Source organism: Corythoichthys intestinalis, chromosome 9, assembly GCF_030265065.1.
Source record: "Corythoichthys intestinalis isolate RoL2023-P3 chromosome 9, ASM3026506v1, whole genome shotgun sequence".
In the NCBI taxonomy this organism is placed as follows: Eukaryota; Metazoa; Chordata; class Actinopteri; order Syngnathiformes; family Syngnathidae; genus Corythoichthys; species Corythoichthys intestinalis.
This window is the reverse complement of record NC_080403.1, coordinates 760,921-779,875: the sequence shown is the minus strand read 5'-3', so window position 1 is coordinate 779,875 and position 18,955 is coordinate 760,921. Positions and strand designations below refer to the sequence as shown.

The following is an 18,955-nucleotide window of genomic DNA, read 5'->3' as shown; positions in this document are numbered from 1 at the left end:
ATATACAGTGATCCCTCGCTGTTTCACGCGTCAAACTTTGTGCCCTCAGTCCATCACGGATTATTTTTTTCAATTAAAAAAAAAAAAATACAGATGAGCTGTCCCAAGCTGATCGCCTAGTCTCACTCTCGCTCCCTCCCTCTCCCTGCTTTTAGTTCCTCAGGCACTGCGGCACTGCACTGGAGTTGCTTATTAAAGTTAACGATGTTGACACATGTTTGTATTTGAGTCACTAACTTCAGAAGCGCCGCATGCGTAAACCATCATTTAACTTGTTAAACAGTTGCTTTGGCAACTCATTGTGTGTAAGTGAGAGGATTTGGACTCACAGGCTCTCTGTGTGTGTATGCGCGGGTGTATGCTGAGAGGTGGATGGAGAGTTAGGGTTTTCAATGGTTTATTTGCAACTGAAAGCACGGAATTTGTCGCCGCTAGGACTCGGCCTACTCGCCTGGCTCTTGATCAGCTACCGTTGCTACACAAGAAAACAGTCACTTATCATATTTTAAGGAGTAGGAGAGTATAGCCTTGTTGAAAAAAAGCTTTACAAGGTTCAGCGATAACGTGATAGTTTTTTGTTGTACTAAACTACAGTTGCACACAAATGCACATTGAGATATCAGGTAACTTAAGAGTTAGAGGTGTGAAAGCCATTTTTTCAAGTTTCCCAAACTTCAAGAAAGCGCATTTATCAAGGTTTTCTCGGCCGGGACTTGTGTCCCGTACAACGACAAATGCTTCTCACTATTTGGAGCGCAAAAATTGTGAATAAATGTGCTCGTCTTTTTTTTCCTGAATTCACTGTATGGTTATCTACACGATAAAGTCCAAACTCTAACATACATATAATTACTTAAGAATACATTTGTTTAGAAATGTGAATGTTTTTGTCTTTTTTCCCCAGACACTCAATGTGCTAGTGCAGGGTGGAGGAATGAATGAGTGCCAGCCGCTACCCTCAAAGGTGCTGGACTGTGACACCATCACACAGGTGAAAGAGAAGTTGCTGGATCAGGTGTACAAAGCCACCTCTTTTTCTTACCGACCACATGCTGACTCATTGGACCTAGGTGAGAATACACTGTTTTTTCAATGCAATACATGTTTGCTTTGCTCCATATTGTTTATACCATTGCACTTTTAACTGGTTGAATGCGTTTAAAATCTGTATACTTTTATACTTTTTTTTTGTAGCACTGTTTTAGCGACAGGCTTATAAAGTACCTGGGGAAACCCCAGTTTAACAGGGCGCTTGACACATTGCCCCAGAATGTGCTCTGTCTGATAGTGCAATACACTTGTACATTGATTGACGGCACACCCAAAATGCGAGTGTTCCCATTCCACCATATCCCTAGGTAAAATCTGAGAACGGGTGCCAAACAAACGTATCGCATTGTGTTCTAGTAACTAGATTAGAGCTGAAACGAATACTCGAGCAACTCAAGTAACTCCAGTTTAAAAACTGATCCGAGTAATTTTATTCACCTCGAGGAATCGCTTAATTTTGCCAGCTCTAAGCATCACGTTTTGCCTGGACTGCTTTTAATGCTGGACAACGCGCTGATGTCACGTGCGTAGAGGAAGAAGCAATAAAAAAATATAAAAAACCTTTCTACAGCCGGCAGTCGCTACAAACTACGCCGTCGTTGCTAAAAACTAGCCCGCATGATGCGGTGGTAGCAGGTAGCATCTGATGCGTCTCATAGATATCACATGTATCTAGATGTAACTAGATGTGAAATGACAGGGTCAGCGGTGTTAGTAAACAGCCGCCATCTTAAATCAGTACACTTCTCAGCGCTAATAAATAAGATTAACGTTACTGTCACTTGCTCACGTACGTAACGTTAGCCCTGCGGAGGGCTAGGTTTCTATTAAGACCACTGTCGATGCGTGGCTAACGTGTCTTACCTACAGGCTTTATTTAATCTGTAAAACATAGCGCTGTAGAGTGATGAGGGTGTAAAATGAAAATATGATAAAGCTGTCAATTTTAGCTCAGTAGTCATTGCTGGATAAAACATCTAGAAGCACTGGCCCCTAATGTGCTCCAATACAGCAGGTATCATACTGTCACGTTGACAAAAAGTCACCCGCTTCGTTATGTTGCAATTATTTCTTTTTTGGGAACTTGTGGAACGACTACAACAACAGGAAGGCACGTCTCTCACTCTCCCGCACCTCCCTTACCCGCACACGTCACGCGGTGCATTCAGGAACGCATGCAAATATCCCCGCCATATTATAACCTTATATGTTACAATACATTTATTTTGAACACTGCAAAAACTCAAAATCCTATCAGGACTTAGTTTAGACTGACCTAAAATTTAACTAGAACTTAAAAATGGAACACAAATGGAAATTCAATTGAAAAACGTGAGAAAAACACCTAACTTTTAAGTGATGTGTGTTATCAAGCGTAATGGCATTTTTAGCTAAGAAATATATACTTTTTTTTATAAGATCTAAAAGTTTTTGGAGTGAAAGCAGTGAATTGGTCTTTTTTTTTTTTTTTTTCTACTCACATCTGAGAGGCAATTGTTGGCCGTTTTCAACAATGTACATCTAAAATAAAGACATCGATTGACTGAAAGTGGGTCAATATTAGATGAAATGTCTTTTTTTTCTCATGTATATTTATAATTGCTCTTTACCTAAAAAATTACTCGATAGGATTTTCAGTAGATTACTCGATTACTAAAAAATTCGATAGCTGCAGCCCTAAACTAGATTGAGATCAAAGTTTATGCAGGTCACTAAAAGCATTAAAGTCATGAAATGGAATTTGTTAAATATTCAGGCTTTAAAAAGCATTGAACTAAATATTCGAGGCATTAAAAATACGTAAACTTGACTGTTAAACTTCTTAAAAAAAAAAAAAATTTTTTTTTTTTTTACATATTAGTTTCCTGATATGCTGATAATATCGGCCGATAAAATCATTTAAAAATGATATCGGATAATATTGACATCTGTTTTTTATGATCGGTTTTGGGCCAATATGCACGTTGCCTTCAAAATGGATGTAAAAACCTTCTGACTTTGTTGAAGGGCTGGTCACAGCCTAGCACAGCGGTTATACTTATTGACCGTTAGTTGTCTCTAAACTAAGAGGTTTGGGATTTGTTATGTGAGCATACCATTTCCATTCATGTTGCGAAAATTAAATGAACAATAAACGATTGAAAAATAATGAATTATAAACGTATTATATTCCTCATTCACTGTACTGAAGCTGTGTGCCTTTGTTGTTATTTTGAGACAGAAGCACTGTGTGAGCCACATGTGATATAGTAGTGCCTTATTGGCACTTTCACTTGATCTGAAAAAACTGATGGTTGCACTATTTTGATTTAAACAATAAATATAGTGGTGCGATATAGGCACTTTTCCCTAACTTCAGTTGAAGTTGCAAACTTATTTTTCACAATGTTTATTGGAAAATCTTGAAGTTGTTACATTTCTCATTATTAAAGTATCCAGTGGTGCATCACAATACAATTAGCCATAATATGTTTAGTGCATGACCGCATATATCGGTATCGGTTTGGCACGGGTATTGGATTTTTGGAGTTGGACAATATCGGGATATTGGTTAAAAAGTTGTTATCGGACAACTCTACTTACAATTTGTGCGTGTAAAACTATCTGCAGTTGTGTCTTTGGGTTACAGGGTTAGGATTAGTGTTATGGTTAGGACATTCATACATTTATACATACATTCATGCTGTCATTTCATGATCATGACCGTCCTTTGACACTGTCATATGCTGGTTGTATTGTCATTCAGAATGGCGGTCTGGTGTTGCCGGTCATCTTATCTTGTCAGATGAAGACTTAACATCTGTGGTCCAGGGTAACTGGAAACGACTCAACACCCTGCAGCACTACAAAGTCAGTTCTTACATACGAATAAGCTTCATTTCAAATGTGTATTTAAGTTCATTGTTAAAGTCATGAACATTAGTACTAACAACACATTTTGTGTTGTATTTCAGGTCCCAGATGGTGCTACAGTAGCTCTGGTGCCTCGCCACACGAAACACATTCACCACGACAACCATGATTACGTAGCTGGAGAGAGTACGTCTTTTTTTGTTTGTTTGTTCAAACCCATTAAGCCCATTTTTTTTTGTAAGGATATCATTTAGGATGAGTGTTTTGAGTTAGTAGTTCATGTCTTAAACTACAGATGTCGAGACATGCACAGCACTCAAAACATCAAAATGACTGAACTTGCATAACTTTTCATCTAGAAAACCAATTTGACACTGAAATCTCACTGTCTTTTACAAGTTCATGGTTATGCCATCCAAAATAATTTTTCAGGGCGAATCTTGCTGTCAATTAGGTGACATCACAACCAGAATGAATAACCATGCTTAGCTTTCTAGCAATGATACATCCAAGTTCATTTTATACGTCAGCTTCAAAGTCATCTGAAAATTGTTTTGTGCCGTTATCTACCATTTCATCACAATACTGCAAAGAAGTGAGTGTGTTTCCATACATAACTTTAATGTGGCATCAGTGTGTTAGGAGTCTAAAGAAGGCCTGTTTAATTTGCTTAGAATAACTACAAACTACCAGCATACAGACCTTGCATCTGAGAATGGACTGTCCAACCTGAGAGCTAGAACCTTGACCCGGAGATGGACACGAAACAACCGGAAAACCATTTAGTCATACCTCAACTCATACCGAGGGACAATTTGGAGCCAACCATGGATGTTTCTGGGATGTGGAAGGAAGCCCAAGTGTTAGGAGAAAACATACACAGGCACGGAGAGAACATGCAAACTCCACACAGAAAGTGCCGGAGCTCGGGACTGAACCCTTGATCTCAGAACTGTGAGGCGGACGTGCTAACCACTCTGGCACCATGCTGTCCTGCCAATCAATCATTCTACAAATTTAAATTGAAATACTGTAGCTACACGGCAACTAACCTAAATGTTAGCTACATAGCTACTCAATCTAGCAGCAATGTAAATTTGCTTTCAAACTTACTTTACTAAATAAAACTTGAAAGATACATATTATACCCCTTCTGCCGTTTACTTCAGCAAACAGAGCATCACTCTCTGACAATTCTGTGGACATCTAAAATTGTATCTTAGGCAGATCTTGAAGGCATCTTGACTTAAATAAAGCCAATTCAATGGCCTGGAAATTAATACCCGTCCATTTCTTCTTCTTGGTGTTTTTTGCCCGTTAACACCGAACTTGGAGAATTTTTGCGTCCTTCATTTCCAACTATTATAAAATTCAGATCCTAGATGCATTCAATTTTCATCCCCTCAAATTCATTTGTCAAGCTCCGTGTCCCTTTTTGATCAACGCTCAATGGAATTTTCACTGGACCCTGCGGAGTTATTTGACTCCTTGGTCAATGTTATTGGATCCACAAGAAACTCCCCATTGGCTCCAATTCATATTGAACTCTAGCCCACAAACAAATCTCTATTGGGTCCCCATTAACAGTGGATAGGACCTGTAAAATCCATGCCCATTGGCTCCAATTCATTCTCGGACCAACAGAGAAAATCTTTATTGATGGTAATTATTTTTGACCAAAAACGTCCCTGTTCATTTCCACTGGCACATTAAATCACTGTTCTTTTCAACCATAGGTGCTTTGTCATGTTTCTCAATGGAGTAGATGTCAATATATTCATCAATGTCAAAGACATCCATTTACGTCATTGCCAATGGCGACCATATACAATATTTCAATGCCATTGATGGCCATATATATATGGCGGAAAACAGTTAAGGCTGAAAAAGCAGTTTCTGCTCTTGCACCCCTCTTTAAAATAAACTGCTGTATTTTAAGTCAAAAGAACTGTTGTGTTTGATAGAACAATATGTCCATATGTTGCCATAGCATATCCATGGCGCAATAAGCCCCCAAACTATTTTTAATTTGTCCGTCGATGACGTTGACTAGTCGGGACAGCTGTAGAACAAACTTTACCGTTTAAATGCTGTGATTAAAAAACACCTTTTTTGTTTTGTTTTTCCTGTTGTACCGAACTGTGACTTGTGTGTACTGTTACACCCCTAATATATATATATTTATTTATATTTATAATATGAATATAAATATCTTGCTGTTTTATCATCGCTACTGCCACATTTTAACCGTACACTTGAGCTAGCAGAAGTCAAATGTAATTGACAGAACAGTCACGCGGTGATACAAGAATAGAAAACCTAATGTAGCACAATGCATAATACATAAAACTAAGTACGTGTAGCGTGCTAGCAGGCTGCATACATCTGCAGCTCATTCTGGTTGTGATGTCAGAGGATCCCGTGCTACTCTTCACTTTGGTTTGAACATTTTTGAGTGGACCGGGCGAAGGCAGCTGAGAAAGGAGCAATTTGAGGACAAGCTAGGATCCACTTTCATCAAGCCTGTTCTGTTACATTTTTTAATGGATTTGTGTCAAAAATAGCTTCTGCTGTCTTTTTAAAATCACTTGTTGTATTTCACAGTGCTTTGAACATAGGCAATGCTAACTATTTATAAGGACGGCCAATTTTCTTACCTATATTCATAATAGGGCTTAAAAAATATTTATTTGAATTCACTGTGACAGAAACACCAATGCTGGAAGACGCAGATGAGGGTGGCGTGAGACTCTGGCATTTGGTGAAGGCCAGCGAAGAGCCGGAGCTCCCCAAACATCGTAGAGGGAGTCTGAGGGAACGAGAGAGGGCCAAGGCCATACCAGAGATCTACCTGACCCGCTTACTTTCCATGAAGGTAAACCAAAAAAAATCTTCAGGTATTCCAAAAATGTGTGTGTGGTTTATGATCTTGATCAGGGATGTGAAAGTATCAATTTCTTTGTTTGTTTTGGGAGTTGAGGACACTAGTTATTGAAGCTTTGTTGTAGGAATTCTTTCGCCCTAACCTAACCCTATGGCAAGCATAATTTAGGCATTTATGAAGGCAGCATTAATGCTGAAAGGTACTGTACATACTGGTTTTGGAGACGCGTCTTTTTCATAGTCTTCCCAGCTTATTGTACCAATAAAATGCCAAAACATAGTCTGCACGTGTTAAAACAGGGTGGCTTCATTGAAAAAGATGGCGGTACACTGCAAAAACACCCCTCTCTAAAAGTAAATAAATTCCCTTGTTTTCAGTGTAAATCTACTAGACATAAGTGAAATTATCTGCCAGTGCTTCAAGATAATTTTACTCAGATTTACTCAGAAAAATAGCTAGCTGAAATTAAGCTTTACTGACTTATTTTAAGGAATAAATTAGCATAATCTTAAAAAAAAAAAAAAAAGCTTGTTTGTCAGAAATGTTCTTAATTCATGAACAGATATTGTTCAAAATATTATTTGAAAGGATTTTTTTTTTTTTTATTTAGGTGAAAAATGACCAACTTTTAGATGGGCTGGGCTTCATAAGAACAAATACCGTAATTTTTGGGCTATAAGACCCCAGTGCGGCTTATTTGTTGATTTATTTGGGTTGATAGGTAAGGTTTCATTTGACAGTGGCATCATAAGACTGTCATAAGACCATCATAATTATGACATGACACTATCATGGGCATCACTGAATATTTATGACAGATGTCATTAAGTGTCATCTGGTAAATTATGTCACTAACTCCATTTATGTCCAGCTTGGATCTTTTACATCCATTCAAAAGGGAGATAATTTGCCAGATAACAATAAATTACATAAGTTATAAGCATTCACTATGTCATAATTATGATTGTCTAATAAGTCATATGGCGCCACTGTCAAAGTGTTAACAAATACCATAACCAGCCAACTCGAACAACTGAAACAACTGGAACAGTAACTGAAGAAATAACATATCTGTAGCACTGCAGTGCATGCTAGGAGGCATGTTGGACGACAACATTGTTGACAGCAGGTGGTAGCAGAGGTTGACTGTGGCACTGACACAGCTCCATACCATCCCAGACACTGGCGCTTGAACTGAGCGCCTTTAATAACTTGGGTTCTTTTTGTCCTCTTTAGTCCAGATGACATGATGTCCCAGTTTTCCGTGAAGAACATTAATTATATCGTGATTCGTCTGACCACAGAACAGTTTTCCACTTTGCTACGATCCATTTTAAATGACACTGCTGTGCTTCTGGGCCCTGTTTAGAAATGGCTTCTTCTGTGTACTGTAGAGTTTCATACAGCGACGGGGGATGGTGTCTGCCAACAATGGTTTCGGGACGTATTGCTGAGCCCATTTTGTTTACAGCAGCATTCCTGTCTGCGGTACAGTGTCATTTAATGGCCGAAAATCACGGCTAGGTTTTTCGGCTTTGCTGCTTACGTGCGGTGATTGTCCCTGATTCTCTGTTTCTTTTATTGATATAATGGACCGTAGATGATGGAATTCCTAAATTCCTTGCAATTGTGTATCGAGGAACGTTGTCCTTAAATGTTTTTCTCACACACTTGTTTACAAAAAGGGGAACCTTCCCCCATTGTTGCTTGTCAACGAAAGTTGATCAAAATCACTGAAAGATGGTGGACTGCTTGAAGACAAGCCCTCTGTTATACATAAAGAATTATTGAATTAAAAAAATTATTGAAGCAAAACTATCTATAAAATATTCTTTTCCCTCTTTCCATTGTGGTTTTCAGGGGACCTTGCAGAAATTCGTAGATGATTTGTTTACCGTTATCCTCAGCACTAGTCAACCTGTCCCACTGGCTGTCAAATACTTCTTCGATCTGCTGGATGACCAAGCTGGTCAACACAATATCTCTGACCCAGAGACTATACACATTTGGAAGACCAACAGGTGCAGTATGGACACACAACTTTGAGATTAGTCTGGCTTTACCAAATACATTTATGTGTTAAAACTGTAATTCAAATCTGAATGAGACTGTTAGAAATTGAACTCATTTGGTGCATATGTTACTCCAGTCTCCCCCTGCGTTTTTGGATCAACATTGTCAAGAATCCTCAATTCATCTTTGATGTGCAAGCCTCAGACCACGTGGACGCCGTGCTGTCGGTCATCGCTCAGACCTTCATGGATTCCTGTACCATTGCTGAGCACAAATTGGGTCGGGTAAGGGGAGCCACCCTATTAGCATTTACTCCCAGTAAACCTAAAAACATGAACTAATGTGTAAAATTTGCATTAATATCATCAACATAATTGGGTTTTAATTCTGTGATCTATAGAGTCATCGATCAATCAGTCCCTAGTCCTAACTCTAGTCCTCAAAGTCAACATCAACTACAGTCATTTTAGGAGAGGTCAGCCATGAAAGCCATGTTAATGCTGTTGCCATTTTAAACAGGATTCACCCATCAACAAGCTGCTTTATGCTAGAGACATCCCACGTTACAAGCAGATGGTGGAAAGGTAACGTCTTCTTTTTGAAAATGACCATTTCATTTGCACTCTGTTCAAGTGCATATACAGTAAAGCAGAATTTGACCGATGTCATTCAATGTAACATTGTTGCAGATACTATGCTGACATCAGGCAAACTGTCTCTGCCAGTGACCAGGAAATGAACTCTGCTCTAGCTGAACTATCAAGGGTGAGTGCAGCCCAAGAAGTTGGGCTCAATAATATTTCAAATGTTTTAGAAACCGACCATCACTGAAAAAAAATTAAAAAGTTAAGTTTAATTCATAGACTTCATAAAATATATATTCTGAAGTCTGTTTAATTGTAACATTGGCAACCGACAATTGGCAAACTGTCATACAGGTATAAACTGTAAATAAAACTCGAGCTAACTTAAGATTTGTTAAGTACTTGCTAAGTATTTGAAACACATCAAGTCAACATTGTTAACTTGATAAAGATGAGTTGTGCTAACTTCAATGATCAAGTTTGGAGGCAAAACTTACATTTCTTAAGTAAGCAGAATTTGAAATTTCAAGTTGCAGTAACTTGAAATAATAATACAGTGGTACCTCTCCTTACGAAATGAATTGATTCTGGAAGTAGTTTCTTAACTTGAAATTCTGTAAGTAGAGAAATTCTGTAAGTTTTCCATGTAAATGCCCTGATCTGTTCTAAGCCCCCCAAGATTGTGAAATAAATATTTTATAATGCATAAAGATGCATCAAAACAAGTAACAAATACATGTTACAATTAAATTGTTGCACAATAAACATAAAATCAGAATTGTGCATCATGTAATAAACAAAGAATAAAACTTAATACGCTCATGTAAAGCTGTCGGAACACGAGGAGCGAATGAAAAGGATGCTAGGATAAACACATACACATACAATAGAGGTATCTCTTGACCAATTGGATGCAGGAATGCTAGGAAATAGCCAATGGCAGAGCAACTATAAGTATGTTACGTTCCGGGAACTCTGAGAGCAGCGAATATTAGCCATACTGTCTTTTTGCCGTTCGTATCCGGAAATGTCTTTCGTAACAAGAGGCAACATTTTCCTGTTGAGGCGTATCTGTACGTAGACATTCGTAAGTAAAGGTACCACTATACATTTTATTTCAAAGCGCCTTTCACGACATTGAAGGACGCTTTACAACAAAGTATGCAAGCGATAAAAATGATTATGCTAGCGTCAAAAAAATGTGCAAGGTGACGATAAATTTTCTTAAAAAACTTAGTTTTTCACATTCACCACTGCTTGTTCGTGCACCACCATTTTGAAAAGTAAAGGTTAGTAATAAAAATCCCAGTTCTTCAGTAGAAAATACGATTTGAGGGGGTGTTCATATGTTCAATTTTCGACACGACAAGTGGTATTTACCATAATTAGGACACCACATGAAGGCAGCGTAAGATATAACACCAGTTGCGTTTTATGATTTGGACTGACAACTACAATGTAACTTTTGTTTCAGAACTATTCAGAAGAACTGAACTACTTGGTTGCACTGCATGAGCTGTACAAGTATATCAATAAATACTACGACCAGGTACGTATGTGTTCACAGTACGTGTTTATGTGCGATATGTTAGTGGTGCTTTGATGTACTAGTGACCCAACATGAGTTGTATCCCTCTGCTCCCTCATTATAATTTTTTTTTTTTTTTTTTTTTTTGGGGGGGGGGGCAATAATAAAGAATAAAAGAGAAATAATTACATTTTTTTATGCTGTGAGACCTGGAATTCACTTTTAAATTTGAGTTTTGTCCCTCTTAGTCATTTTAAATACTTTTTAAATATCCATTTCAGTTATGTTTGTACTTGTTCTATGTAAAATTTTATTTTCTGTATCTTTTTTATCTGTTATAGCAGGGGTCTGAAACCTTTTGACCGAGAAAGCCAAAACACCTTAATACTTTTTTTTTTTTGCTTATTTTAAAATATGGTTCCACAGTTCTTTATTTTCATAACTATTTACAGTGTAAATTCTCACTAAAAATATGAATGAACGCGTCTGTAACTATGTACCTAGCAAAAAAAAAAAAAGCGTGAAATAAGCAAAGCGTGTAATATTATCATATCTTTGCCACCTTTTGCTCTGGTGACTTTTTTTGCCTTTCTATTAATAAGCTTCAAGAGGGAGTCATGTAAAATGTTTTTTTTTTTTCAACTTCACATGTATGCCTTTTCAGGGTTGATTAGTGGAATTAATTACTTTATCAATAGGGTCGGGACCGCCATTTGTGTTGCATTGAATGAGGTGTGTCCAAACTTTTGGCCTGTACTGTGTATATATAATTTTTAGATTATTCGGGAGGCGGCTGTGGAAGATTTGAGAACCATTCACAAACATCCAAATTCTGATTATTGAAATATGGCAAGTAAAGCTGAACTAAAACACAGTCAGCGCGGTCTTCGGGACGCAATGAGGAAGGACAGAGAGTAAACATCATGCTCAACTCACGGCTCTGGCTCAAGTCATGCCGCTAGATAAACAAAACAAAATTAATAATACCTGACTGCGGACCGACAGCCTCTACAAACTACACCCACATAATGCTATGGTAGATATCACTGGCACATTCAATATCTCTGTGTGCACATCAACTATATGGCCAAAGAACAGTGTTCATGGGAGGACTCCACAGAGGAAGCCACTGCTGGCAAAAAAAAAAAAAAATTGTTGCTCATTTAATGTTTGCAAAAAGGCACTTGGACACTCCACAGAAGTTTTGCCTAAATATTTCGTGGACAGATGAAACCAAAGTATAACTGTTTGGGAGTAACACACAACGTCAAAATATTAAATGTGAAGATTCACTTACTTATTTTTCCCCTTTCTGTCATTGTTTACTTACAATCCTCATCAAAATATGACAACCTATAAATGTTTGGGTGGTTTTCATTAAAGCACTGTTTTTTCATCTGTGTGATTTTGATAAAGATCAGGTCACATTTGATGATTTTATGCAGAAATGTGAGAAATTTCAAAAGGTTCAGATACTTTTTCATACCACTGTATACTGTATGTACAGGGTGTTCCAAAATGGTTGACCCCATTCTAAATGCCCATATCTCGGAAACTACTTGATAGATCTTAATGAAACTACATACACTTTATGTTGAAGGTAATAAGTTTTATTGGTTAAATTTACAAAGAAAAGTACAAATATTTGTTGGTTCTATGACAGATTTTCATAAATGTTCAATATGAGCGCCACCTGTGACTTTGCACACGTTGAGTCTGTATTCGAGCTTGTGCCAAACTCGCTGTAGCATGTCTTCTGTAAGTTTCTAGTGCACCTGTAATTCTGTTTTGTTGTTTAGTTGGTGCCTTCATTGCAAAATTTGTGAAGAAGACATGCTGCACTGTCTTCGGTGACTGAGTCCGAGCATACTCTAATACGCAAAATGCCTTTTCTTTTGAAGTGAACGGCATTTCTTAACCTGAAAAGATAGAAATGCCAAACGTTACACACAGAAACTTGAAACGTTTCTCCACAAGCTGTGAAAATTTGAAGTAATTCAAATGAAAATTGTCAAAATTATTGGCCTACAAAATGGGGTCAAACATTTTGGAACACCCTGTATATTAAATCTCATTGTACTCTGTACAACGAAAATACTTTTTATTCTATTCTAGTATTTTCTACTGTGTCTATAATTTCCAACTTTCTTGCGCCAAAGGGGCGATCAACTTATTTTTGCCTATAGCCTTACCACACGTTCTTACTTGCCCACAGATAATCACAGCTCTGGAGGAGGACACCACAGCCCAGAAAATGCAGCTTGGTTACAGACTACAGCAGATTGCTGCGGCCGTAGAGAACAAGGTCACAGATTTGTGACGGCAAACATCCGACAGCAGTATGACGACCAGTTGCAGTTTGGAGTACCGTGTTACTTCATTTTCGGGACTAGATACATTCAGCAAAGTTTGGTTGATTTGAAATCAACTCAACAATTTTATTATCTAGCTGCTGAAGAATTAGGAAGTAAGACCTCCTAGGCCTTTTTTTATACTGCGCGTGTGTGACAACCTATTGTGGACAGTGAGATATTGTACAGTAAGAATATGAAACACAATTCAGTCCTGCTGTCATGGTGATGTTCGGTCATTTTATTCGCTTGACGCTGCTGTATGGTAAAAGTTTTTTATTCTGTGATGACTAAATATTTGTTACATGTGAACCCTGGTTGTTTTTAGTTGTCCTTACTGTTTTGGTGTGAAATTGATCACAGTCACCAATGTTTTTTAAACGTCAAGTCGCTTCAGAAAACGTTTTCTTTAGTGATTCATTGTCACAACATATACTGCCAGATTACTTCTTCTTTTAGATATATACCCTGTTAGTTGTTTCCCAAGTGCTGCTTTCTACCTCAACCTGCTGCGCTACATGACTTTTCTCTCCGTTCACCAGCTTTGAGTGTGTTTTACACAGAGAACATAGTGCGAGACATTGCTGTTTAAATGAACACATTTCCCATTTCTTTTGTCACAGTACAATAAATTGGAATTTAAAGGGGCAATATGTAAGATTGGTGGCCAAAACATGGTACTGCAACCATGATGAAAATCTTGACGCGCACATCTCCTTCCTTCCCCTTCAGGCTGCTAGATAAGTGCTTGGTAATGAACAATAAAGCTGTGTTAACATACCAATGTTCAATCAGAAACTAGAAAATGCTATGTTTTTGAGGAAATGCGTGGGAAGCTTTGCTGTTCTGGTCAGTATATCTGTATTACAAGTACTACCAGGTGCGGTGGAATTCACTCACGGCAGGGGGTGCTGAGGATGTTTTATTTTTCCCATCCGAGAACAGTGGTTCTGGTCCAAATTAGTCATGCGTGCACAATGGCAGTACCCATGCATGCTGGATAGTTTACGTACTACTACTACTACTAGGCTACTACAAAGACAGCGTTCACCTACAGTATGTGTTGGGAGTTTTTGTATTGGAAATAAAAGAGCCAGTGTATTATAATGCAAGTCTGCTCAGCTAGATGGCACAATGACACGTTTGAAAACCGAAAGGTCCAATAAGCCTCGGTTTAACTCCTATTTACAACACTAATATAAATTTCACACGAATATCCAACAGCGCTCTGCACAGGGGGAAGCAGCAACAACAATAATATGGCTACAATGCAAGCTCTTTGAAGTTTTCCACGGTCTAATTCTGCAGCTACTTTTTCTCCCTGAGCACTATAATAAACTACCATAATTATCTTCATTTTCAACATCCAATTTTCGAAAATGTCGGGTTTTGTAAAGAACAAATTTTGCGGCATGTTAACACCTCTCTGTCAACATTTCCGTTCCAATAACACCTTATCCAGTGTGACCTGGTAGCAATTAACAAAAAATTTTTTCGTCTTTTTGCTGTTAATGGAGACAGTTCTCCCCACCCCCGCGCAATAATCTAAATCAGTGAAGTAGAGGCGGAGCTTATTTACATTAAAAATTTATATATTTTTTGTTTCAAAGTATTTGGAAAGAGACACCTATATACGCCATGCTTTTTTCAGAAGCTGTACGTGATCGGATCGGAACATTGCTATAAAATCTTTTTTTCTTAAAAAAAAATCCGCGATGGACAAAGGATGCGAACGTAACGAGAAATCACTGTATATATTTAATCCCTAAAGTTAAAAACGCTATTGTTTCAATGTTTTATTTAATGATTTAACAATAAAAGAATCTACCAAAACACTTTTTTCTCCCCAACACCAGGGGGTTCTTCAGCACCCCACTTCCCACGTGTACTACTAGTACAAATACAAACAAGTACAGGTGCTTGTAGTACGAGTAAACAGACTTGTAGTACAAGTACACAACGTATATGATTATCCTTGTCTCACTTCTGCAACCTTAGTTTCCGAAGCCTAAAGAGCTCTTGTAACCTGGACGAAGACCAAGAACTTATCTCGTAATTGGCTGGTGGTGGAGGGCGGGACACCCATTGTTAATGCAGTCTCAAAACAACTTTCGAAATGGGCAAATCTCAGCTTAGTCCAGGGGTCGGCAACCCAAAATATTGAAAGCCATATTGGACCCAAAAAAAAGTGGCGCCGCAAAAAAATTAAAAGCTCAACAATGCAGGCAACACATGTCTGAAAGAGAATGATGCACGACATGATTAATCTGTTGTACGATGCCGTCTCAAGTTTAACTTCATTACAATATTAATTAGTTTCTCCTCCTACAGAAACCAGAATAAACCCCAACAAATATATTTCCCTCCCCCATCTTTTTCCATTTTCAAACATTTTTGAAAAAGCTCAATGAAGCCACTGGGTCAGTCTAAAGAGCCGCATCTGGAGCTGTGGGTTGCTGACCCGCCGGCTTAACCATTGAGAACCGTGTCAGTATTTACAAAAAACACGTTTCTTTAGTGTCAATTCCAATATTAGGGACATTTAATGAATAATTGAAGCGCAAATCATATATTGCTCCTATAAAATCTGTTCACTCGAGTAGTTTATGGTACTTAGGACGTGGAAGTGTCTACCCCCCCCCCCCCCCCCAACCTGTTTTTGTTTTCACACATTTCAGGGCTACTGATTGATGTCGATGTCACTCAAGTGCACAAGTCACTGGACCAATATTGATAAAATAAAATAATTTTAGAGAACTGATCACCAGGACTAGTGTAAAGATTAATGTATTATAATTTAATGTTCCGTCATATTTTTTTTAACATTCCTTTTGGAAAATGTGGATTAAATTGTCTTTTTTTTTTTTTTTTTTAACTTGTACATTAAAGTGAGGTAGCACAAGTGTTCACAGTCGGTACTAAGTGCCATTTTGGGATAGAAACTATGTATTAGATGCAAGGTTGTAAATTCAAGCTATGTATTGACACTGCTGCTAGACGTTTGGTCCTGATCTTCTCAGTCTTTTCTGCTTATTTCTGGGATATATGATGATCTCTGCCAGTCTGGGTCTTAAGTGTTGATGAGTGCGGTTAGGTCATCTCAATTTGTAAGAAATGGACACGTAAGGCTTTCAGTTATGGTTAGGTTTTGCTTGGTTCACTGTCAAATTTGCATTGTGTCTGTATGCATTTTACTGTCAAAGTTAAGTCACTGTCTAGTGATTACACAGACCTTTCTATGCTGTCTCATATTAGAAATTCCAGATTATTTACACAAGCAGCTAATGATTCATACAAATCAATGTCTTCTCCAGAACAACGGCAGTTCAGATCTGATAACGGATTGGCAGTGATCAAAAACGAACTTTCAGAGGGAGTATGAGTCAGTTTGGAGATGTACAGCAGGCCCCGCAAGGAGCCAATTTAGAACTGTTTCTATTTTTGCGTGTTAATATCATTGTACACTGTTTTCAAATGTTGCTGTAGTGATGTAACCCGGTAATTGATAGAAAGTGCAAATTTTCAGATGCTGAAGTAATAAAGTATTCTTAATTTTGCACTTGTGGTTTACTTTAAAAAAGCTAGTGAAGGCATGTTACACAACATTATGTACAGTATACAATTGGGGTGTGACAATATATCGAAAAGATGATATATCGTGATCATTTGTGGTGGATAGAGTAACCAAAAAAATGACTCAAATAAGAGTAGCGTTACTTCCCAACAATATTACAAAATTAGTCATCCAAAAATTTACTCAATTACAAGTATCTGTTGAAAAGACTAGTCAAATAATGAGTAACTGCTTACAATCTGATTTTTTTTTTTAATGTCATTTCGCATCACACTGTCATCTATATGAACTTATTACACTGTATTGTAACATAACATGACCATATTAGGTCAAAAACAAGACACAAAAGTTGAATTCAGCCCACAACAACACTTGAAACATCACCCCGACGTTTTATCTTGGTTTTTTTGGGGACATAACTATGCTGATACAGTAGTTTAACCACTTAGAATTGTTTTGATTCCCCCTTCTTTATACACTGTCGCGTGATCAAATAGAATTTTTTTTGGGGGGGGGGGTCAAATGTCCAACGAGCATGAGCGCCCTCTAGTGGAGAAAAAATCCTTTCGGATTGGTATAACGGAGCATGTGGTTATTGTCAGCATCGACGGCAAAAATAAAGTCGATATGTAGAATAAGGAGGAAAAACGTAATGACTAGTGTAGCCCAAGGTAGCAGAGTATAAGTGTTTCTTCTTCACAAATCAAGTAAAAATGTACATTTTTCTCAAAAAGTCACTCAACTAAATGAAACAATGTATCGCGTTACTACCCACCTGTTTGTAGCGCAAAAGGTTATCCATTATGTTCCCACCAAGAATCAATTTAGCATTTTAAAAAGATGTTGCTGTATATGTGTTTATATAATACAAGGAACCAATAGGTTGCTCCTAAAGTCTTTTTACAATAGTGTCTACTTAGCTCACTGGCTGACATTGACTGCACTAGACATCCAATTCATTTTGACTGGATTGGGCGTCTAGCGAAGTCGATGGCACTGAAGCCAGCGCGTTCACAGGCAAGAATTTTGTGGGAATTTTCTGGTCACTTTTCATTTTAGGGCATGTTACTTTCTCTTGATTTTGAGTCACCTATTCATTTGGAGGACATTCTTGAGCCACTTCCTTTTTGGTAACCCAAAATCAACAGGAAGTGACCTGTAAGTTCCCCAGAAGGAAAAGAAAGTGACCAAAAATCAACAGGAAATGTTGTGAAATGCACCAAAATATAGTAAACTCTTTGCTTGGCAATGGCTGCCACTGACATCCAAATCCTTTTGAAGTGGGAGGGTGGCATTCGTTCATTCGCTGCCACCCTCCCACTTCAGATGGATTGGACATCTAGTGGACAATCCGTTCCAATTTACAGCATAAGGATGAAAAAATCTTGTTTTCTATTAGTTCTATTGTAGAATATTCTAGATTGATTTTCTAACTCTTGTATCGATAATTGTTGCACCGCCATCCGACAGCAGCAGATTTTCATTGAGGGTCTTCTGGACATCATGAAAAGTATTGCAACGTGGCAAGAAAAAACCCTAATTAAAAACATGGAAAGGATAACTATTGCAAAAATACTTCAAATTTACATGTGCAAAAGCATTGATTTGTTCTACGGATTTTGACAGCTCCCAAATTTCTATATTGTGTTGACTTTAAATAACACAAAGTGTTTAATTTAACAATGTATGATTACTAGTACACTGAAGTATTTCTTAACCTGTGGAGTGAAATACAGTGTGTGAGTTTACATATGACACATTCTAAAATTTGGCCGTTGTAGCTAGCTATAGCTGGACAACGGGTAGGCCTATATAATAATGCCACCAAAATAAAGGCAATTTATAAGACTTGTTTTGCTTAATACAAAACTGTTCATGACTTAGACTTATGTCAAACCCAAGTTAAGATGTACTGAAAAGGTCAGTTGGGCAACACAAGGCTGAACGCACAGCTATGCCTTGAGCATCTGCAGCAGGAGGTAGAACTTTACTAGAGTGTCTGACAGCAGTAACAGGTTATGCCTTCCCTCTCGCTACACTCCTCATTATGAACCTGTCTCCACCAGTTCAGCTTTGGCGGCGATAATCTTTGCAATGCGTCGCAGCAAAATCTGAAAC

The 18,955-nt window shown here is 37.9% G+C and overlaps 2 protein-coding genes across 6 annotated transcripts in view; one reads left to right on the top strand and one right to left on the bottom strand.

Moving 5' to 3' along the window:
- Positions 1-16,814, top strand: part of plxnb1b (plexin b1b) — a 189,709-nt gene extending 172,895 nt beyond the window's left edge. For all 5 annotated transcript variants that reach the window (XM_057847056.1, XM_057847057.1, XM_057847055.1 and 2 more), the window contains 10 exons: positions 905-1,070; positions 3,797-3,900; positions 4,005-4,089; positions 6,612-6,778; positions 8,648-8,808; positions 8,937-9,084; positions 9,320-9,384; positions 9,490-9,565; positions 10,859-10,933; positions 13,128-16,814. In XM_057847056.1, coding sequence (XP_057703039.1) covers positions 905-1,070; positions 3,797-3,900; positions 4,005-4,089; positions 6,612-6,778; positions 8,648-8,808; positions 8,937-9,084; positions 9,320-9,384; positions 9,490-9,565; positions 10,859-10,933; positions 13,128-13,232 — 1,152 coding nt within the window. In that variant the 3' untranslated portion in view covers positions 13,233-16,814. The remainder of the gene's footprint in view (positions 1-904; positions 1,071-3,796; positions 3,901-4,004; positions 4,090-6,611; positions 6,779-8,647; positions 8,809-8,936; positions 9,085-9,319; positions 9,385-9,489; positions 9,566-10,858; positions 10,934-13,127) is intronic.
- Positions 3,108-18,955, bottom strand: part of si:dkey-19e4.5 (UBA_like_SF and PTH2 domain-containing protein) — a 38,766-nt gene continuing 22,918 nt past the window's right edge. The window contains exon 8 of the transcript XR_009064479.1: positions 3,108-18,948. The gene's annotated coding sequence lies outside the window, so the exon portion shown is untranslated. The remainder of the gene's footprint in view (positions 18,949-18,955) is intronic.